Source organism: Cinclus cinclus, chromosome 12, assembly GCF_963662255.1.
Source record: "Cinclus cinclus chromosome 12, bCinCin1.1, whole genome shotgun sequence".
Classification (NCBI taxonomy): Eukaryota; Metazoa; Chordata; class Aves; order Passeriformes; family Cinclidae; genus Cinclus; species Cinclus cinclus.
In genome coordinates this window covers 19525884-19548545 of record NC_085057.1, presented here as the reverse complement: position 1 = coordinate 19548545, position 22662 = coordinate 19525884, and the positions used below count along the sequence as shown (strand labels likewise).

Here is a 22662-nt window from a genome sequence, read left to right as displayed (position 1 = left end):
CCGGGCTGGGGATGCGGCAGCGCCCCGAACCCCCTCGGGCCCGGCACGACACCCGCGCGGCCCAGTCCCGCCCCTGCGGGAGGAGCGCCGCTGGGAAGCGGGGTGTCCCGCCGAGGCTACCCGGGATCCGGAGAAGCGATCCTGTTTTGTAGCCCCGCCGGGCCGGAGCCGGGGGGTGTCACAGCCCGTTCTCCACACGCCGCGTGTGTCGCGGGGAAGGCCGAGGGAAGGGACTCGGAGGCCCTGGCTCTCTGTGTGGGTGGTGTGTAGGCACCGGGGTGCTGGTTCTGGTGAAAAACCTCCATTGTCCTCGTGTTTAGTTTGGTTTGCTTCTAACAGGGTTTGAAAGGGTATTTTTGAGCATGTTCAGACTGGAAATAAGGGTGTTTCTGTTTGTATTGTTCGCCTGACAAAACGCTCTTGTGTCTTGCACGGTATGTTGCAAAGCCTTTTCCAAACTTTAAATTTCAGGGAGCAGGAGAGGTCTCGTCATGACTCTGACGTGGACTTTGTGGCACAGAAGGCAGCCCGCAGGTGATGGAATAGGCTGAGTGTGAACACAGAATCTCCTCTCAGCCTTGGCTTGGCCTGCTGAGCCCCGTGTGCACACAGGTGCCCACGAACGATGGGAACGATGGCTGTTGGTGTTTGTAAACACACAGCGTAGCATTGTGAATGGCTTGTGAGGCAGCTGGGAACTGGCTGTGCTGTGTTTTCTCCTGTTGGGAAAATACAGTAATTTGGAGGGAGGGAGCTAAGGAAAGTATGTGTTAAGGGTTGCAGGTGTGACATCTATAGTTAAGAGCATGTCCTCTGGTTCTGTGCTCTGCAGATAAAAACATACGGCTTATTAGTTTGCTCAGATGGCCATAAAGTAGTTTGTTGCTTTCTAGGAAAGGAGCATAGAAATATTTCCAAGCTTCTGTTGTTAGAAGCGTCGTGGTTTGTGTTTTGATGCACAATTTAAAATAGGAGTCTAGTCGTGGAGGTATTGAAGGTTATGTTGTCTGCAAACTGGGTTCACCTTTGAAGGTAGAGGTGCTGATTGGTACACCTGGAAAGACAAGGAAGAGAGAACCAAATGTTTCCATTTTTCTGTTGGAAATACCACCTTCAAGAACTAGACTGTCAGTGAGGACTAATTTGTAATTTGGGCCTTCAGTGTAAAACTGGTGAATGGTTTTTGAAGTGGTGACTGGTGTGTGTTTGCTTGCCAAGGCCTCACAGGACGGAGCTGTACGAGGCCCCCCCATCGGGGTGCTGGCCCATCGTGTATTCCCCAGACTACAACATCACCTTCATGGGACTTGAGAAGCTGCACCCCTTTGATGCGGGGAAATGGGGGAAAGTCATCAATTTCTTGAAAGGTAAAATAACAGAAGGTGCCTCTTAAACTAACATTTGCACAACACCTAAAGAAAGTTATGTTTTTAGTTCAGACTTGGGCTTATCAGACCTGAATTGCAGCATGTGGCTTCCTATAGCCTTGTGCTTCCCTGACTTTTCACCTGGCATAGCAGGGACTGGGACATTCCTGTGGCTGGTGAAACACGAGGTGTTAATGATGGTTGGCTGCAGGTGTAACTTAGTTACTCAACCTGGACTGCACACAGGACTTCTCAGGCTGAGGGAGAAGTGCAGCTGTGGCACTTCAGTCCATTCCTTTGCAGCCTTGTCCTATTGCTCTGCTGATGTTTGGAAAGAGCTTTGAGGCCCCTCTGGCACAGGCAGAGCTTTTTATGATGCTTCTAATTATTGCTGTTTAAACCATTTGGAGGATACAGGCCTGACTGCATTAAGGAGGTGCAAATAACCAGGGCCAGGATCAGGGCTGTGAAATCTTGGCATCTCTTAATATAAAGCACAACCTTGCTCATCAAGGGTTAAAAAAAGAAACAAAGAGACTTTTTGTCTTTTAAGGACAAAGGCTGCTGGTTGTCCCAAAGCCAGGCCTCTTCTCTTTATGTGGTCCTAATGTGATTCTTCAGCTGATGGTCCTTTGCAGTTCAGGATTGCCCTTCACACTGCAGGCTGACTTGTAATTCTTTTAACTGAATCAAATAATTTTAACATTCCAACAACTTAGTAGCCAAGTTTTTGCTTTCTCTTCTAACAACCTTAATTTGGTCTTGGGTTCCATGGCAGTTTTCTTAATTAATCAGAACCTTTTATTTTCTGTTTCTTCTATCTAAAAGTTTTTTCCTCCAGCTCTTTTCTGTGTGACATGTCTATTCTGAAGTGCCTCAGGCTCTCACACAAAACTAGTTTTCCCAATTATTTTACTGTCCTTGCTTTGAAAGGAAGAAGAAGCCCCCAGATACCCCAGAGCACTTGGTTTGCTCTGGCTCTGTAGCAATTCCTGGCAACAGCTAACCTCCTCTGTGCCTTATCACTGAGCAGATCAGCAGTGAACATCTTTTCAGGACACCTTCCTCCTGGAGAAGGAAGCTGGCAGCAATTTGGCTCTGTTTTACACCAGTGCATGAATGAATTGTTCCTCAAGACTCAGTCAGGAGAAAAAGGAGCTTGCCAAAACAAATGTTGTTGCAGGTGCAGTTCTTGTAGAACACTTCAGAGCAAAATCTCTCACATTTCTGAGTTGTTTTCTTTCTCCTCCAAGTATAAAATTAAAGAAGAGATACAGGCTTAGAAGGCTACAGCTGTGCAGCAATTAAATATCAAAATTTGCCTAGGAAGATCAGTGGGATTCCTTATAACTGTTGTTTGTAGTGATCATATGCACTTATTCTGAATTCTTGGAATAACTTGCTCTTATAAAACAAAGTTTTGAAATAGTCTTTTGGTCTCTAAGGGAAAGAATTAATAGCTTCTCATTGTTTTTTCTTAAAATTACAGTGAGGTAGGGGGTGATAGAAATATCCTAATTAAGCTTATTTGCTTCCATGAACATCCAAGCCATTACTTGGTTTTGAATTTTGATTTATTGCTTTATTCTTCTGTGATTTAGGAGATTAAATCCTAGTGTAAATGGTGGGATTTCTTGAGGCATGTTAAAATAATGGTGATGGTACAAGCACCAAGGTTTCCACAGTGCACCAAACCCTAAACTGTGAGGAGTTGTGTGATTCCAGTGGGTGTTCATCCTCTGTCATTACCTCTGTGTTCTTTCAGTTCAGAGAACTTCCTGTGATCTTAGCACACTCTGAAAACTTTCTGTACACAGTATTTCTCAGATACACACTACTTGAACAGCCTCTCCGGACAGAGGGGGTGTATTTTGAAAACTTGCAAACTCTGAGCACCCTAAAGTTGCTAAAGTTGTTCCAGCAATAAACACGACATAGGAAGTTACCACAGCGAGGTTAGAGCAGTGTTTGGAGGGGAGAAGTGGGGAGCTAAGCACTGTTGTACAATGCCAATTGTTATTTCTCTCCTGTTGCAGAAGAAAAACTAATTGCAGATGACTTGATTGTGCAGGCACGGGAGGCGACTGATGAAGATCTCTTGGTTGTTCACACCAGCCACTACCTTAATAAATTAAAGGTGCTGTACCTGTTCATATGTTTGTCCAACCAACTGTCCAGAGCGAGTGTCAAAGGCAGTGGATGTCTTGTACAGTTGTTCTGAATCAGCCTACAGATAGGGAATGGTGTCTGTTGATCACACTGATAATGTTGTTACTGAGAATACTGAAAGAAAACCACAGAAATATTGGGCAGTTCCCATTAGGGAGGGGTGGAGATGAAAGAGGGTCTACCGTATTAAATAGGTGGCCTGAAATGATCTTTCAGGGAAATTAAACATAGGGAAAATAAAAATGTTTGAGATGTCAGTAATATTCTTGTTAATACAAGGGTTTTAGTGTTGGGCAGTGTAAGTTTTGCTGTACTCTGGTAAAATACAGTTCTGAAATTGAAAATACAGTAGAAACTACTAGCACAAGCTACTTCATTGAATGCTTTCTAATGTAGGGATTGCTTTAGGGAGGTTGGGGTTATGTAACCTTGGCAGAGCATGTGGTAGGGGTTCTGTGTTCAGTCTGTTGTGGGGGAGGTGCTGGTTTCATACTCAGACACTGCCTGTGTCAGTGGAATAGGGAGAGAGTTGAAAGATCAATGTAAGGGCATAACTAAGCACATTATCTGTAGTGAAGGTTTCCAGAGCCAGCTCACACAGGACTGCAGGGGAGGTGAAGAACATTGCTTGTGTATTTATAAAGGAAATATCCCTTTGTTTAACTTCAGTGTAACTCTAAAACATCAACATGTGAGATTTCTGGTTCTGAATCTATCCAGTCACCTGTGGGTGGAATTGGGTAGTAGATGAGTGCAAGTACTTTACTTTTACTTTGCAGTTCTGCTTGGAGGTCAGAGAATGTATTTGTAAGAGAAAAGAAATCTTCCATTTCCTAATTCAAAAAAGTTATTTTCAGTCACCCATGCCCTTCCGTAGTGGAAGAGTCCTTGCGTTGCTATTTATGGAATGTTTGCTTTTCTGAATAAGTGATCTGTTATTTGTGTGAACTTTTTCACTCTTAAATGCTTTTCTGAGTTCTCTTACCCTTCTTCATTCTGTGCTATGAAGTTACATGCAATTTCATGCATCATTAAGATTTTATACTATTGCAGCTATTCTTGATATTTTAATTCCATAGAACCACCCACCTCTTTTTACTGAATCACTTCTTTGAAGCAGGGTTTAATGTGCATAGCTCAGATTGGAATGCCATAATAATATTTTTAGTACCTATGGGATGGCTTCACAGGGAATTGTCTGTATAACTTTTATCTTGTGGTCAAGACCAGCACTGATGTGTGTATCCAGATGGGATTAACTGGGTGTCTCCACTTTTCCTTTTCCCCAGAGAATATTTCCTGCAGGTGTAGGAACTGGTAGATGTTGTATTGGTTATGCCAGCAGATCCCTGCCAAGCAGCAAAGATAAAAGTGCTTAGTTCCATCAGCAAAATAATGTCTTAGACATGAAAAAGCCCTGTGAAAATTATTTATTGCCATATCCAAAGTCTACTGTGCTGTTTTTCTTTTAAATCCTGACAAATACATATAAATGGTATCATTTTATATTAGTTCAGCTGGAAAGACAACTGCATTGGTTGCTTTTTTCAGAATGTCCAGGTCTCCTAAAATAATGGATCACTTGAGTGCTTATTTAAAATCTGAGCATGAGTTGGGTAGGAAATTGCCTACACTTGCAGGAATAGGTGTGATTGGTGTCTTAGTAGCAGCTGGAAGGCCAGCTGAGTGTTGGGTGAGGGGAAGCAAAAAGGTGTGCACAAGGTACTTCTGCAACTGGAAATCAGGTCTGTGTTGGCAGGAAGGGTCTCCCTGTTTACCCATTCAGTCCTTGAAACAAAGTTTGGCCTTCTGAATTGAGGTAATTCCCCCTTAGTTATTTCTCTGAAGCATTTAGATCTCCAAGGTAATGACTGGACTGTGGTTAGTTTGCTTGCAGTACTTTTCCACTTGCTGTCTTTTTCTAGTGTTATGTAAAATGATGAATTTCTCGTGTGTCAGCATTCCGAACTTTGGGAAGGAGGTAGGCAATTAAGCTAGAGCCAGTTTCAGACTGTGCCTTTCCCTTTTTATTTAGGAGAAGCTCTGTGGTAACATACATGAGCAAACACTGAAATGCAAATGCTGAGGATAAAGGTGGTCTGGGAATTTATAATGGGAAATTCTGGAAAACAAAACCAGCGTACTGGAGAAAAAAAAACATAAAATATTCAGCAGATTTTCAGTTACTAAGTGGAGAAACATTTTCCTTTACCTGTAGCTGCCTTCTTGACCCCCCCCAGATATTGCTCCCAGTTGGGAGTAATCTGTTGGGAATTACCAATTCCAGTTCAAACCCAGGTGTGGGCACTGAGTGGCAACAGGAGTGGCCCCAGCTGTGACCAGGGAGCCTGGGAGCCAAAACTCCCACCACACCTGGACTTCTCACCTCCACTTAAAAACCTGCAGCTGCTTAATTGTTGGTCTGAGTCATGATTGCTCCCACTTCTCCCTGTTGACTTTAAATTTACTTCAAACTTCATTAAAACTTCCTCTGTGATTATCCTTCACATTTGAGGTCAAATTTATTTTTTTATCCAAATGTGACCTTTTCATTTCCATTTTAGAACAACAGGATTGAACATAGTTTTTAATAATGTGCTTGTTCAAAAGCTAAAATGTCTTGCAAAGGGGTTTTATCAAGATTGACTGTACTAAAATATAATTAAAGCACCTTGTGATGGACAGCTGATAAGATGGCAACAGAATAATATCATGCAAATATAAAAGTAGAGAGATTTTGAAATTAACTGTTGGCAAGATATAGTTAGGTGCTTTATGAACAATGCCACCCCTTCATCCACCCAGTAGTACCTGGTAATTGAAATATTGCTCACTGAGAAGTTATTTTGAGCATCAGAGGACCCTGAGATGGGGATGTGATTGCCTTTGGTTCAAATTGCCCACCTGTACATCCTGCCAGCTGTGAACAGCTCAGCAGTGGGGCAGCCAATGCCCTCAGTCTCCTTACAGTTCCTAATGTTGCAGAAAATAGAATCTGTTCAGACTCTTTGTACATGGTGGCAAGTCATCATCCTCAGTCCCTCAGTGTTTCAGTACTGGCTGGACAGGTATATTCTTGCTTGTGACTTGGGCTTTGAATTATATTTAGCAGTGTTATCACTGGTAGCAGTGTTAGTGGAAGTGCTTTGAAGTAATCAATTTGTTTGCAAAAAAGAAAAAAGCATTTGCATATTGCAAATATTTTGTGTTCTAACCTTGAGGAGTTTTGAACAAAATTTTTCCTTGAAACATTTTCTAGAAGTGTTTAATAAGCTAAATAAATTTTAATCAGTTCTGTAGGCTAAAGTTTGCAGTGTGTGTCCACTTAAGTGTTTGAACTTCATAGTTCAGTTGTTTGTTTTTGTTTGCTTTCTCCTTGGTATATCCTTTTGATTGCACACAGGAATAGATATTTTAGGTTTGAACAATGTATCAAGTGTAGCTGAAGGACATTTTACAATTCTTCCTCCCAGTCTGAGGGATATTACATTTTATGAGATATTCCCTTCCTGAAAAATTGCTGATATAATACAGTTTGATTCTAAAATCTGAAAAGTGATAATTCTCATAGTTAAAAACTTAAGTATGAACCTATTTGGAGGTCATTAATAAGAACTGGTGTGGTCAGTTCCATCTAAAAATATTAAAAATCTTCCTAAGGACCAGTGAGTGCCTTTTCAGTAAATAACAGCTAATGAGAGAGCTAAGTGTCATCATGAAACCAGACTATATTAATTGGAGCTCTTTTTCCCTATTTCAGTGGTCATTTGTTGTGGCTACAATCACAGAAATTCCACCAGTTGCCTTTCTTCCCAATTTTGTTGTTCAGAGAAAAGTCCTAAAACCTCTACGAACCCAGACAGGAGGAACAATAATGGTAAGGTGCTCTTGATCCACTTTTATAATATTTAAATTTGTTCATCAGATGCTATAAACCTGAGAGTTGTGGTGTTTGTGTAACTCAGATTGCCAGCCTTGGACAGAGCTGCCATGCCAGATATAGGAGCGGAGTTTATTGCAGCTCCTAGTTACCGAAGGAAATACAGAAGTTAAACCAAACTTTTCAAGATCTATTTAAATATTTGAATTCTGAAAGAACCTACTGGGTTCTGGATAAATCTTTAGATGTATTGGATTATGGTGATAGGCCAGGTAACAAAAGTGCTGCCTCCTTTAGCAGGCGTCAACTGGCAAAAGCAGAGATGGGGAGGAGGAGGGAGAAAGAAAGAATTTCATCTAGTTCAAGGTGCTTAAAAATATTTGATTGTCACTCAGAGCAAGTCCTGCTGAGCAGGGGCATGCAGAGTTTCTTCTCATTACAGCTGTGGTGTCACTGCAAAATTGGCACAGGAATGAAGGGAATGGTCTGGGAGAGAGGAACTTGGGAAGAGTTCAGAGTTTCCTGATGCTCTGCCTTGGGTATTTCTTGACAGGAGCTCAGTGTGTGTGAAGCCTCTTTCAACTTGGCTCCAGCTAGGCAATACTTTTCTCTAGTTGGGTGATGTTTTTCACTGTGCTGGTAACTCCTGTGTGTGTGTTCAGCAGTTAGAAATGTGCTCAGGTGGAGGAGGTACCCACCAATGATCTGGTTTTTCTCATGGCCCCTGAAACACAGATGCCACTCCTGGGCATTTTGGGATTCATCTTGAGGGCGTGTGCTGTTATTTTTACTCTTTTTTTCTCTTCTTTTTTAATTTTTTTTTCCACTGTGGGGAAATAAGTATGTACTTTCAAAGCAATTTTGATTCATCAGACAATAAAACCTGTATGGTGCAACTCAGAAGTGCAATTTTCTGCTATTCCTGATGGCCCTGTTTATTACAAAAATTCCTGTTGAGCTTCTCTACTTTTTAATGATATTTTAGCAATATAGGAAGATTGGGTTTTGGTGAGGAATCCCTAGGAAGTGTGATAAATCGCAGATAATGTGTTCTCCCTGGGACTTAATGGGTTTTATATTTCAGAAACTGCAATCTTTCCCCAATATCTAATTTGTATAAGTTGGCATGATCATAACAGGATCATGTTTACCATGCCAGTGGTTGTCCTAGTACTGAATTAAAACCGTTCAAATGTAAATATTGGTTATAAAGACTTCATAACTGTCCAAACTTCATTTTGGATATGATGTGTAATTTTTTCTTTCCAGGACTATGGACAAAAAAATAATCTTTAAATGTTTTTCTCCCTACTTTTTTTCCCTCTTGTAACTAGTAATATCTTAATATAATATTACTTTTATCAGACCAGTTAAGGAATGCTGCACTTAAAGACTTGTTTGACTCTTCCTGGCCAAAATAATCAGATTTTTAGTTCAAATTCTGTTACTGAAGTCTTGTGTATCTCCTCTCTGTCAATACTTTCCCTTCCCTGAATGTCATTTGAGTTCAAAGGAGAGATACAGGCACAGTTTTCCTGTACTGGAGGGGAAAAGATCAATAATATACTATACCCTGCATGTTCTATCATATAAAAAGTAAAAGCAGTGCCAGAATACTTCGCACTGGAGCACTTGTCTGGTCCTATCCCCAGCTGGAATGATGGGTTTTTTTATGTCTGTGTTCTAGGATTTTGAGCTTACATTCCTCTATTTGTGCATGAACAGGAAGGACATTAGGAGCTTCTTCCTCATTTTTTACTCTTCCCAGCACTGCACTTTCCCTTTTCCAGTTGTCAGAAAAGGAAATCCCATGACATAGCGAATACTCTTTCAGCTCCTTATGCTGAGGGTAGTTTTGTTAAGGGTTGTACTTGGGGACCTGCTTCAGTGGCAAAAGATCACAGACATGTTGGAATACCAGGAGTGATTTGGGGTGGAAGCAGGCATTTATTGTTGCCTCATTCATGTATGGAATTCCAACTGCAGTTTTTCTTTAAGGCAGGGAAGCTTGCTGTGGATAGAGGCTGGGCCATCAACGTGGGTGAGTACAAATTCAGTGATACCCTAAACAGTATGTTAAAAGCATCTGATTTTCATGTATGTCTCTCTGCAAAGCCCATCAATGGTTTTAGTATCTGGCTTTTGTTTAGTATGTAGCTTTTCATCCCTTCACCATTTTCCTGTTCAGGGGGTGGTTTCCATCACTGCTCCAGTGACAAAGGGGGAGGATTTTGTGCTTATGCTGACATCACACTGGCCATCAAGGTAAGCAATGCTCTTAAACCACTGTTTTCTGCTGCTTGTGCAAATGGAGGAGAAATCCACATAAATTCCTGAGAACTACTTTACATCCTTCATTTTACATAGAAAATGAAGCCATTTCCAGATGGGTAGGAATAGGGCTATGGAGAGTTGTAAAGTGGAAGGGAAGAGTTGCAGGGGTCAGAATTATCAATGTAAATAGGCATCACTGTAATTGCATTGATAATGTTGTCTTGCAAAAAACCACTCCAGATCAAACCAGATGGATTTCTAATATCCTCAGTGATAATTCTCCTGACCTTTCAGGTGAACCTGGACATTCCACATTGATTTCAGTGGTTACAGTCAAGAGAAATGCAGAGACAAAAATCCCCTCTCTGAATCAAGCTGCACTGTACAGGGCTCAGACTGGTTCAGATTCATGAATAAAAATGTGAGTGACTCCAAAATAGTCACCAAATGGGAATTAATACATTTTGTACTTAGCTTTTGAATGGCTGAAGTAAGAGCCTTGTGCAATTAGAGCTTATTTTTACCAAATGAGCTATGGTATATTTGTATACTAGAATATTTGTAATGTATCAGTAATAATCAAACATTAAAGAGCCCTAATGATTGCAGCACACCATATCACATAAATCTTAATTTCTGTACATTGTAATTGCAGAAAAGTATCCATAGTCTTATTTTTTCACCTACCGTTAAAATACAGATTGAGAAACTACAGTGGGTGACAGTTTGTACCAAATCTTTGGGTTTTACCGTGTCTGTATTAAAGATGGTAACTTAGCAAAGTTAAGACTCAAAGAAGTAAAAACCTTTCTTTTTTTTCCTTCCCAGGCAGAATAAGAAATGAATTCTGTCACTAAACATGGCTCTAAGGCATGCAGTCCTTACAGCAGCTTTTCCTAAACACTGAATATTAGGCTGCTGCAGTTGGATGCTGTCACTGGTTCCACTCCAGCCTGTAGCAGCACCAATGCCACCATCAGCTCTGTGATCCATGGGTGGGCCTGCCTCTCTCTTTTATCTGGTGGAAATTCATAGGATTTTCATTTTAACAATAATTATCTTTTTTACGTCAAATAATGAGATGTTTTTATTGAATCTATGAGAATTGTCTCAGTTTATTTGGTGACTGAAACAAATAGATGTGCCCTGAATGCAAATTCCAGCAGTCATGCACTATGCAATCTATGAGCCTCCAGTTCAGTCTGTCGCCTAACTTCATAAATTTCTCCATGTTTTTCCTTGCTTATATATCCAGTTCTTATTTGAGAGAGTACAAGGTGTGTCTAGAGCCACAATTATTGATCTGGATGCCCATCAGGTAAGTAGTTTACCTGTATTCAGTCCTGGGGATGTTTTGCTTGAAACATAAGTGTGTGATAAATACCTTTTTAAAACATAAACATAAAATCACAGACTACAAAGTCAGTCAGAGATCATGAAAACTGAAGAGTTGATTCTTCAATTATTTTATGGTCCAAAAGGCTCTTAAGCCAGTCTAATAAGGTGAACCTGAGCTGCAGCTCCATCATGTGGCTGCATGTAAAAATCTTGCTGCGATGCACTCCCCGTCTCCAGGGATCTCTCCAGACACAATCCCAGCTAGTTCCGAGCACCTGGTCACTGCAGCAGCCTCTGCATGGGAGGGATTTCACCTTCAGTGGTTTAATTTTAAGCCTTGCTTCAGGCTAATGAAGTAAAGGATTCATCTGTCTTCACCTGGTGAAGTGATTTACTGCGGTAGTGCGATCAAATCTCAGCTTTGGTGGGATTTGCAAAATAAATCCTGAAAGGATGGAAATGGTATTTTTAGAAAAGCAGTTAATGCACCAAAGTGATGTCCGAAGTGAGGCATTTCAGGTGATTTATCATGTGTAAAGAAACCATTTCTACACATTTCCATGGCACTGAGGAAGCCAATTGGCTTGCAAGTTTTTAATCTTCTCTCTTTCTCTTGTGTGTCCTAAAATCACCATGATAATAGAACACAGATTATGCAGGAGAAAGGTGTTTTGTGTTCGTGGTTCTTGTCATCCTGCGAATGTGTTTTGTGCTATATGGGGATGGTTTGGTTTTGAAGAATTCTTGGAATGTATTTTGGTTTTCAGATGTGCTGGTAGTCTCAGTGTGTACATTAAAACACCTGTTATTTCCTTTCTTTGGGGTCTGAGAGGTGTCTGAAGTAGCTCAGCAGATCCTGTTGAAGGATGCAGATATTCTCATATTGTGACTGTTCCAATTCTTAGTGAGGTGGTGAGTTTCACCCTCCCAAGGAAATGGTTCCCCCAGACGGATTCATATTCCTAGGCTTGTATGCTTGAACTGTATTTGTGGACCAAAGATGCTGAAGAAACAAGTAGAGTTGCCATTTGTCAGCATGAAAAGTGAATTATAGCAGATACATCTATGGAAATGTCTGTTTCTGTAGTTCACGTGAAAATCTGGGGATAGGGGCTGTGGTCCTGTATGATACACTGATTTAAACAACATTATCTTAGTGATTGCTGTGGTAAAATGATTTTAATATTAGTGAAAATAAGTGAAAGCTAAGAGAATAGTATTTAAATTCAGAAATGGGGAGGAGGAACTATTCCAAATCAGAGTCTTCCCTCAGGCATCCCTCTTTTACACTCAGTACAATTTTTTTGTCGGGAATTTCTGATGTTGAACTGTTGGGTTGTTGTTGTTTGTGATTTTTCCAGGGAATACTTACCTCACCAAGGTTTGAGTTACCAGTAGAGCTGTAGTCTTGCTTTATTTATTAGTTAATTCTTACATGAGAATACTCAGTATTCCTGCTAGCAGTTGAAAGTGACTTTTTCTTGCACAGTTGGAAGATGATAGATCTGTTTGGTGGTCACAGTTGCTTTTGTGATGCTCTTGAGGACAATTAACTGCTCATATTTACTTATTTTTCTTACAATGAGAAATGTAAGAGAAATGTAATGTAATGAGATCCATGCAAATTACCTTCAGGGAGACAAGGATTTGATTTTATTTGTTATTTATTTATTTATTTATTTATCTGTCTATCTATCTATCTATTTATTTATTATATCTGCAGTCTTCAGACTGATACTGTCAAGCCCCCCCAAAACTCCACACCTCAGAATAGTCTCCAGGACTATAAATAAGAGAATGACACAGGAGTTCTGAATATTAGAACTTTTGCGGTATTAATTAGTTTAGAATTTGCAGTGTATTTAATTCTGTGTTGGCATGCTAGGAATAGCTAACTGTAAATTTCCTTCAGGGAAATGGCCATGAGAGGGACTTTATGGATGATCCTCGGGTTTATATCATGGATGCATACAATAGATATATTTACCCAGGGGATGGTTTTGCTAAATGTGAGTATAATTGAAATTAATCTTCCCAAATGTACCAGACCTACTGTGTTGTTACATAAGTTCCTTATTTACTACTAAGCTTCCTTGTAACACTGTTACCTAGATTTCTTTTTTTTTTATTATTTTTCATTTCACATCATTTTCACTGCTCACTGTGATACATCTTTATAGTGTTCATGCTGTAGTGTTTTCCCTCACTTCAGGAATGACATTCTGGAGTGCAGGGTGTGGAGTGTTGTCAGTGGATGCTGTTAGCAGTCTATTCCAAAGCTCAGAGCTTCAAGTGTAATAATCCTTTGATGAAGAGAGTTGTTAGAACTTCATCTCTCCCTTACATTACATTTATGAGAGAACTCACTGAGGATTAGCTGGTACTGAGTAAAAAGGTTTCATGTTCTTTTGAGAGTGAAGTTATAACATATTCAGGAGTTGCCTTGCCAGTAGAACTTGTTTGATAAGCATGGAGGAAACAGTCTGCATCTGAATGTGACACAAAGTGGGAAGCAAAGCAGGGCCTGGAACAGGACCATAGAATTTAAAGTTGGAAAGTCCCTTTGAGGTTGAGTCCAACCATTCCTCCTCCAGCACTGCCACCACTGACCAGTGTCCCTAAATACCACATCCACACTGTTAAATCCCTGCAGGGATGGGGATTTCCCCCTTCCCTGCCATCCCCACATTAAGAGCTGGTGCTTGATTTGGTTTGATTGTGGTTTATCCCTGCTGTGATGTCGTGTTGTCTTGTGACCTGCCACAATTAATTAGTGGGCCTTTGATAATGGTTGAATTGGAATGCAAAGGCCCCACTTTTATTTGGTCTTTGATTCTGTTACACTGTCATTTATTACAGGCTTATTTTATTCACTGAGTCAGGGGTTGTTGGGGGAGTTCTGCTGTTGGATTCTTTCAGTGATGCTGTCGTTCTGAAAAACCTACTTCATTTGGACTCTTGACAAGAGTTAGGTGCAGTGCATTGCACTGCTTTCTTTTGACTAGTAAAGATATTAAGAATTGTAGTATTTTGAGGTTTTAAGCTAAAAAATGACCCTTTAAAGCACACCATGTCTGGAGGCAGACAAATTGAAAGCAAATGTTTTTCCTCCCAAGAAAAGTATCCCTTTATTCATGTACCACATGGCAGCATTTGAACAGATGGATTAAGACCAAAACAGAATCAGTCCTTGTTAGCAAGTCTGAAGCACTGAGGTGCAGTAAGTACCACACTGAATACCACCATTCCCTCTCTGCAGATGAAGGGTGACGTGCACAGGGCTGGGCCAGAGCCATGTGAATATGTAGTTCCATGCAGTTTGCATAAGAATGTCTAAATAGGAGTTTTGGAGCTAAATCTCTTAAACCCTTTCTAATAAGTGACCAGGCAGAGATGACATCACAGGGGGAATCTCTCTGAAGAGGACTAGATGGTTGAACATGAGATTTTTGAATCCTTAGGGTAAACTCCAACTGATCACTGTCCCCTTGGATTTCCTGCCCGTTTTTTCTGTGCTTTATTGCAGGAACCTCTTTGACACGTTTTTTTGCCCTATGCCCTTCATTAGGGAAGGGAGAAGAGGGAGCAGCTCACCTTGCCAGTGCTAAGCCATAGGCATATTGAGTCCCTGGGGGAAGCAGTGTGGAACTGCACAGGCTTAGGAGGAGAAAGAAGGGAATAGGGCTAGTTCACTGAATGGTAAGCAGGAAAAGCTGAAGCTCTCAGAAAGCATAAAGAAACAAAAATCTCTGAAACTAATGTTGATGCAATATAAAATAACAGGATGAAAAAGAAAAGCTTCTCTGATGATGAACAAAGATGGAAAGCAGAACAAAAGGCAGCAATCACAAGAGTAATTAAAGTGTCATTCTGTATTTTAGTGCATTTTTGCACACTTGGTGGGGGCTGAATCCATACTAGAGATGTGAGACTCCTCATCGTTTAGTGTGAGGTAGAAGTCATGCCTTGGAACAGCTCTGGCATGGCTTTGATTAATTCAGAGGTAGTCACACATTTCCCCATAAAAGCACCCAAAACCGGGCTGCACAGCCTTGGGTTTCTTTCCTTTACCTCCTCAACCTTAATTTTCCACTTCTATTGCTTTATTAGAAGCATTAGAAATAACTTGATTTAAATTAAGAATTGATATTTGCTCTTCTGGTAGGATTACAGGGTAAGAACATTAAATTGAAAATGCTTGGGGCAAAGCTGAATCTTGTTATATATTCATAAAGCAGTTCACATAAATTCATGATCCCTTGCTGTGAAGTTTTGAGTGTTGTGATAAAAATAAAACATCTTCATAATTTCTCAGTGATATTTATCTTGTTCTTCCCCCAGCTGTTTCCTCTGTAATAGCAGTTCAGTGTTTTCTTTGCCTTACGCTTTATTTAGGTTACTTTTAAGTTAATAATTTTCCTAATGATTTCTCTGCTGATTGGTAACTGGACCTGCAGATCAGCTGTTTTTCAATAACATTTTCCATTTGCATCTCAGATTATTTTTTTTTTGCCCTGCATCTAATTTTCTCTCTCTAATGGAATTTTTTCAAGGTCATTGTTCTTCACATTTGCTGAGAAAACAAGCAGTTGAATAATTTTCTTTAATTCATGTTTCTGCGAAAATACGATGTATTGAGAGAGCTGCCAGAAATGTAAACTTTTTCACTTGCTTACCTAAATTGTGCTTTTTCTTTCAAAGCAGTGCTTTGTTTATTGAGCAGTGCTTGCTTTGCTGTCCCTCAGGTGCCATAAAACGCAAAGTGGAACTGGAGTGGGGCACGGAGGACACGGAGTACCTGCAGAAGGTGCACACCCACGTGGAAGGAGCCCTGAATGAATTCAAGCCTGACATCGTTGTTTACAATGCTGGCACTGACATTCTGGACGGGGATCCCTTGGGAGGCCTGGCCATTTCCCCCCAGGTGTGTGAGCCTGGGGCAGCACAGCCTCTGGGGCTGCAGGGAAGGGCACTGCCCTCTGTCCTGTCACAGACACACACATCCATCTCCCCTTCTTCTTCACCCTTCTCTTCCTTCTGGTCTCTCCCTGACTTGGAATATTTTTGTTCTCCTGGTGCCTGTTCCAGTATCATTCATCATCTCTCTAAAACACACTGATTGCCACCACCCAAACAGTTCCCAGAGAGATACGTATATTTTCACACTTCACCTGACTTCTGTTTTTCCCGCTTGGCTTGTTCTTAGTTTCTTTTTTCCCCTCACATGACCCATTTTGTAATGTATTTCTTTTGTCACCTGCCCTCAGTGTATATCTTAATTTCCTCTGCAGCACTCCCAGCTGTTTCAAACTACCCTCATGGTTATAACAATTTCGTGCAGCCTGGCTGTGTATTCTTAGCAAATGAACAGTTATTTTCCTTTTCTTGATCCATTTACTTTCCCCAGTTTGGTACCAGGCTCGAATTTTGTGTTCTGTAAAGCTTCATAGAAGAAGTCTTCATCTTTCTGCTTTTTTTAAAAGAAACAAATATTTACAGTCCTCTTATTTCCTTCATGGGTTTTAGTGATTTCTTCTCTGACAGTTCCTCTGTGTTATCTGTCTCTTGTTTCACGTTTAGGTCTCTTTAATGGACACCAGATCAATACAGAAAAGTACTTGTTTGATCTGTGAGCTCTCAGATTCCCCTCTTTGAGCCACCACTTGATCTGTTCAGTTTTAATTTTGTTCAGCTCTCTTGCATGAAGCAAGAGCTGAGGAGCTTGGACTTGGTCGTGACCTTGGAGAGGAGATGGCCTGTGGTGTGAGGTAGGATTTGATGAAGCAGAGCCCTCTGGAGAGCAGTGGCCACCAAGGGAAGTGACAGCTTGGTCGTAGGGAGTTACTTTGAGATTTATCTTAAACAAAATCCAAATTTCTGCACTTTGAGGAGGAGCAGTGTTAACTGCCAAGAAAAATGAATTGCTGTAGCTTGCTGGGTTCTGTGTGGAATGGGGATTCTGTGAGAATTCTGGGTTCTCTGAGGATGGGGGAAGAAAGGTGAAGTAGCTTCCCTGGCCATGAGGAGAGGTGAAAGGCATTCTCTGCACAGCTGGAGGGAGCTCAGGCCTTCAGTGTCTGCTCTGAGGGCAGGATTCTTGTCTCTGGTGTGCAGGCTTGAAATCCCAGTCCTGCAAAGGCATCGTGCCTGCACAGTCCCTCTCTTCAAAGATCCTTGGTCTGGGCTTCAGTCCTACTCCTGAAGATGTCATTGTTATTTCAAGCTCCTGCTGCAGTGTTAGTTGTGCTCAGAGAATGAGGCTCCTCAGAGTGCTCTGAGTGATGGTTTTTGATTCTTGAGGCTCTAGAAAAGCTTGTGGTGCATCAGCTGGGTCCCTCTTCCCCTTGTTTGGAACTGGGAGCTGTGCCAGGTTGTTGTTTTCCACAGAAATGTGGGAATAAGCCCATGTTTTCCCATCAGTTCCTCCAGGCTCACCCTGGAGCTGCTGGAGCAATGAGGCTCCTCTGAGCAGAGCTTGCTTCCACTTCTGGTGTAGGATAATAGTGATGCATCCACTGCTGGCTCCCCAGGGCCCTACAGTTCTTTCTGTAATTCTGTTGCTTCCTTTAAGGATCTGTTTCTAATAGAATTTTTGAGTTTCCTTTGTCTTACTGTTCATTTGTTTTTCCTCGTTCTTTGACAGGGCTGTGTCAGACTGTGCAGTGAACAATACTCTTGGATGGTTTTATAAGATACTTTTTTTCTGCTACGTTTGTTTTTTATTCTTTCCCTTTACCATCTGTTTGTGGTCTAATTAATGGCAGGGTGTTATTTCTTGATGTACTTCCACTCTTTCTGTAACCAGCCTGAGCAGTGCATGTTTGTTTGGAAACACTTCTGCTGCTGCTTCCTGAATTTTTAAATTCGTATTTGATTGCATTGTGATGCCTTTTCCTTTCTTCAGCTTTGCAGTTATTTAAGTTTTGAGCTGTCCATTGTAAGCTGTTGTCAGTTTTATTGCAAGTTTTTTGGGTCTTACGGGTTTTTTTTTTTTGAGGAGTTGTAATGAGTCGCGTATATCTGGAACTCTGCTTTTATAAAAGTAGATTTTAATTCTGTTCTCACTCATTCCTGAAGTTTTTCAACCTCATGTGCTTATTTGAAACCCAGTAGACTCACATTCTGCTCTTGCCTGGGTTCAATGACAGTACAGCACCTCTTGGTCACCAGTCTGTTATTTTGCTTTTCCATACCCTTGGCTTAGTAAGAAATTACTTAGAATTTATGTTCTTTTTATGGATTTACCATTGCTTACATTCTGCCATTTCCCTTCAGCCATAGATTCTTCTAGCATTAACCACAGGCTCTTATTGCAAAAACTGGGACTTAAGATTGAGCCAGTGATTGTGAACGTGTAAAATTTGATTTGAATTTTGGGTTCTTCTGTAGGATTGTGACATTTTGGTCAAGTTACTAAACTTTTGACAGAGGGTGCTGTACAACCTGAGGACAAACAAAAATCTGTGAATCCAGAGAGTCTTTCCTAGTCTCAATTCCTCACCTGGGAAACAGGGTGAACACTTGTAAAATTTGCAGTTTAGACTTTATGGCCTTTGAGCTGGAATTCTTGTAGGAATTTGTACTGTAGACTTTTCTCTGCTGTGTCCTCTAAAACAAGCCAAGGATATTTCATTTGCTGGGAGTTTTGGGAAGTGGTGTGGTTGTTTTTTTTTTGTTGTTGTTTTTTTGTTGTTTTTTTTTTTTTTAATGATTATGCATTCAAACCAGCTAACAAGACTTGTAAATGATGTTTTAATTGCTACTGTAAACTGTAAGGCTTAAACACTTAGCAAGCATCCAGTACTCTAAATCCATAAACCACAGGTTAGAACTGAAGCATCATGTTGCTCTCAGTGGTTTTTTTGCCTTGGTGACCTTGCAGGGCATTGTGAAGAGGGACGAGCTGGTGTTCAGGGCTGCCAGGAGCCGTGGGATCCCTGTGCTGATGGTGACATCCGGGGGCTACCAGAAGAGAACGGCGCGGATCATCGCTGACTCCATCCTCAACCTGCACAGCTTGGGGCTCCTGGGCAGGAAGCAGGCAGCCTGTGCACTTGGGAGCCCCAGCCTGGATCAGATGGTCAGAGACTCTGCCAAGGACTTCAGCAACTTGTCACTGCAGTGACAGGTCACTGGATGCTAGTCGCGTAACCCAGAGGCAGTACAGAGTAACTCCTGAATTTATCTTGCGCTAAGGCAACACATCCTTTTAAGCTAATTATGATATGCACTCAAGGGTACTGTCTTTGTGTCTAGTATTGCTGTAGAAAGCTTAATTTGCTTGTCTGATTGGTATGGGAGGTCTGTTATGTTGGAAGAACTGTGCAATTGGTATCCAAAGACTGTCCCAGACTTGTTTCAGATGGTGCAGCATGGTCTGAGGTGGGAGGAACATGGACTAAAGCTACTGTTTTGTGGGGTTTTTTAAATACTGCATTTTATTTATTGCTTTTAAAATTGAAATGCTGTTATAAAATGAGTCCTGGGCAGACTTCAACTGTCAGTTTAACACTAAAGGGAAGTGCAATACTCTAAAAGCCAGGGCAGTTTGTTTATGGATTTGAAGCCATAGGCAGTTAGAAGGAATGTTTGTAAATTCATCGTTTATTCCTGTTGTTGATGGTGACTGAAGTCTTGCTCATAAATGCCTTGTGAAATAGAATATGAAACACCTTTGGCTCCATATGCAAATGAGCAATAAGGGCTCACCATTATCAGTCTGGTGTTCCAGGCGAGTTCTGCATGTGACAGGCAATAGTTCCTGTGCACTGCAACTAGAGAAAGTACAATCCAGTGAAAGCTGATCTAGCAGTTCTCAGCAGCCCTGCTGGAAAAACTATGTAGAAATATAGGCTGTCTTATTATTGCCAGATTGCCATATATAAAACAGTGAGGAGTACATTTAAATATTTTTTCCCCAATTACTGCTGTGCTTTTCACTTGCTCAGAGATCAATGGTACTTCTAGTTGCAGTCATAGTTGGTAAGCAAGTCCTTCATTATTCTTGTTCCTCAAGGAATGCAGTGACATTTCTACATTAAGATAATGTGCCAACTTTGTATGGAGCGTTTAGGAGGATTTGGGAACAAAATAGCATATTCAGGGCAAATTCAGTTGCACTGCCTGGGAAGTTTGGCTTTCTTCAAGTTGGTATATTTTGCATTAGGTACTGTTTGTAGCAGGGGGTTGTAAATGTACTAAACTGTGTATTTCGCAAGAGCTTTTAGAACTCTCACTGATTTGTACTGCAAATTTTACGTCGTGTTTAGGTTGGAGCCATCCTGTGAGGGAGCACCAGGATTTTCCTTGTAGCAGAGTTGTTGTGTAAGGTATTTTAAGAAAGTTTAATTCTAATACTTACCTCATTTAGTGTTCATGTTTAGATCATGGAATTTGTCCATTGTAGGAATTGCATAACTGCTATAAATACCTGCTTCAAACCAGATCTGACCTGTTGCACTAAGCATGAGTTGCTACACTGGGTTTAAAGAGCACTTATAAATTTCTTACTAGAAGCACCATCAGAGTACAATTAATGTTGAGATTTATTTTTTCTATACTGTCTGACATTACTCAAAGATGTTGTTATTCTTTCATATAATTTTTATAAAATTCTAGATTACATTTCTATGAACTAAACCCCCATCATAGCACCATATGGTCTTCCCCCAAACATTTGCTGTTTGTGTTAACGTGTTTCTATAATTTTCCCTCAGTGGAGATTAAAATGATGTTGAACAATGCTGACTGACTTCCTGTCACTTCACATGGATCTTGGCTGTCAAAAAGTTTGACTGAATAGTTTCTTGAACAGACAAGATGATGTATTTTTCATACTTAAAATGTGGCTGAAACTCCAGCGAGTCTCAAGGGTGAGTAGTACAAGGTTTGTCAACAGCTTCTCTGAGACTCCTTGAAGAGAGCTTGTGAGTTTTGTGTCCAAATACATTTTAAGATGTCATTACAAAATAAGTCACTTTCTAACTCCCAAGTTATATTTCATTACCTGCCTTTTAAGTCATAATCTAAGTATTTTAATAGTAGAGGTGTTAGACTGGTAACTGAGCTTCTGAAAAGGCTGCAGTAGTTTGGAGGCTTTTTATAAATCAGTGGTTTTTTTCAGAGAGCTGAATGTTTGCAGCAGAGCCTGCTGGCTCTCAGGCTGACCTGTGAAATTTCTGATAGGCAGCATACACATTGACTGCATTTCAGTGTTCGTTGTAAAGATACAATTGGCAAACACACCACTCTTTCATATTTCCAGAAATTTGGGGCCTTAATACAGAAAAGGAAGAACGCTGTGTGGGATTCCATCTTTAAATGTTCCTGTATCTTACTAGATATATAGATGTATAGATATATAGATAGGTGGTATTCTGTGCTCTAATTGGGTTCCTCTGCTGCAATAATCTCTGTTAGATGAGTAAATCATTGCACAATGCTTTCAAAAGATGCAATTATTAATCATGAGCTGTTTATAAATTGACTGTAAATATGTCTGGTCTTGTAGACTATCATAAAAATGATACAGGAGAGATAGACCTGGCAGAGGCTGAGGAGCTGGAGTCTGACAGCTGGAGAGGGTTTGAACTACCAATAAGTAACTCATGGAGGGAAAGGGAAGCTGCAAATCCTAGAAAATATTTTTTTTTTTTTGCTAGGGGTTTCCAGAGGAAAATTGGTTTGACCTATATAAAAAAGATACACATTTCACCGCACTATTTTAGTGTTAAAAGCCATTTCATTTGTTTACATTTGCTTTGATTATTTTCTCATGAAGTGCAGAGCTGTGCTGCAGATGACCAAGATGCACCATCTCTGTGTTTCTTTACCAACACAAACAGAGGCAGTGAAACTCTGGGTTTGACTGTGTGGGAGTAGAGAGGAAACTACCATTGCAGTTGGTATCTGTATGTGTACATCTCTTTGTTCTGCACTGCATGGTGATGGTTTAACAGGTTTCTCCTTCCATCAAGGATTGGATTAACTCCTCTTCCTAGCAGAGAAAGGCTGGTGAAGAAATTTCTTGATATTTCTGCCACCAAATAACTTGGCCCCAGCATTCCCAGGGGCCAGTTTACAGCTGGAAGTCCCTAACATGTAAGCACAGCACTGAATTTAGAGAAGAATACTGGCTTGTTCCTTCTTCAGGTTTCATAAGCTTGCCTTGTTTTTTGTCTGATCAAGGCAAACAATTGCCTTCATTGTCCTGAAGATAAAATCTGGGAGAGAATGTGTCTGATAGGAATAAGGCTCCTAATGAAGCATGTGATGGTTGAGTTGTCAGCTAATTATCTTTTCCATCTGTTACCTAATAGAGTTCTGCAACACTGGGATTTAAGGTTTGTCAAGTTTTGCTATCTTACACTCTAAACCTGGATATGTCTGCCAAGGCCAACAATGAAATGAGCACATTAAGATAATAAATCTCCAATGAGGAGCCTGAGTTATTTATATTGGATGAACAAGGCTGCAAGTAGAACTGGGGTGTCTTTTGGGTTGCTGGAGGTGGGAGTGCTTTAGGAGTTGAATACTTTCATGTTCAGCTTTAGCTGTGGGAATGTTTGGGCCTGAGACATGAAAGAATGCAGACCTTTCAAAATACACTATGTGAGAAAAATGTATGATTTAGTG

General features: G+C 40.7%; 1 protein-coding gene across 4 annotated transcripts; it reads left to right on the top strand.

The window, feature by feature from the left end:
- Positions 1 to 193: 193 nt before the first annotated feature.
- HDAC11 (histone deacetylase 11) lies at positions 194 to 20860 on the top strand. Of its 4 annotated transcripts, XR_009933565.1 has the most exons (11): positions 194 to 534; positions 1219 to 1367; positions 3404 to 3504; positions 7297 to 7413; positions 9415 to 9457; positions 9605 to 9681; positions 10946 to 11008; positions 12941 to 13037; positions 15774 to 15952; positions 18911 to 20357; positions 20745 to 20860. XR_009933565.1 is itself a non-coding variant. In XM_062500704.1 (10 exons), the coding sequence occupies exons 1-10, from the start codon at positions 437 to 439 to the stop codon at positions 19151 to 19153; spliced, it is 1167 nt and encodes a 388-aa protein (XP_062356688.1). In that variant the 5' UTR covers positions 194 to 436; the 3' UTR covers positions 19154 to 20734. The 4 variants fall into 4 exon arrangements, 3 of the variants coding, with proteins under 3 accessions (XP_062356688.1, XP_062356689.1, XP_062356690.1); XM_062500704.1 differs by lacking the exon at positions 20745 to 20860 and having other exon boundaries at positions 18911 to 20734; XM_062500706.1 differs by lacking the exons at positions 194 to 534; positions 20745 to 20860 and adding an exon at positions 999 to 1127 and having other exon boundaries at positions 18911 to 20734.
- Positions 20861 to 22662: the final 1802 nt, after the last annotated feature.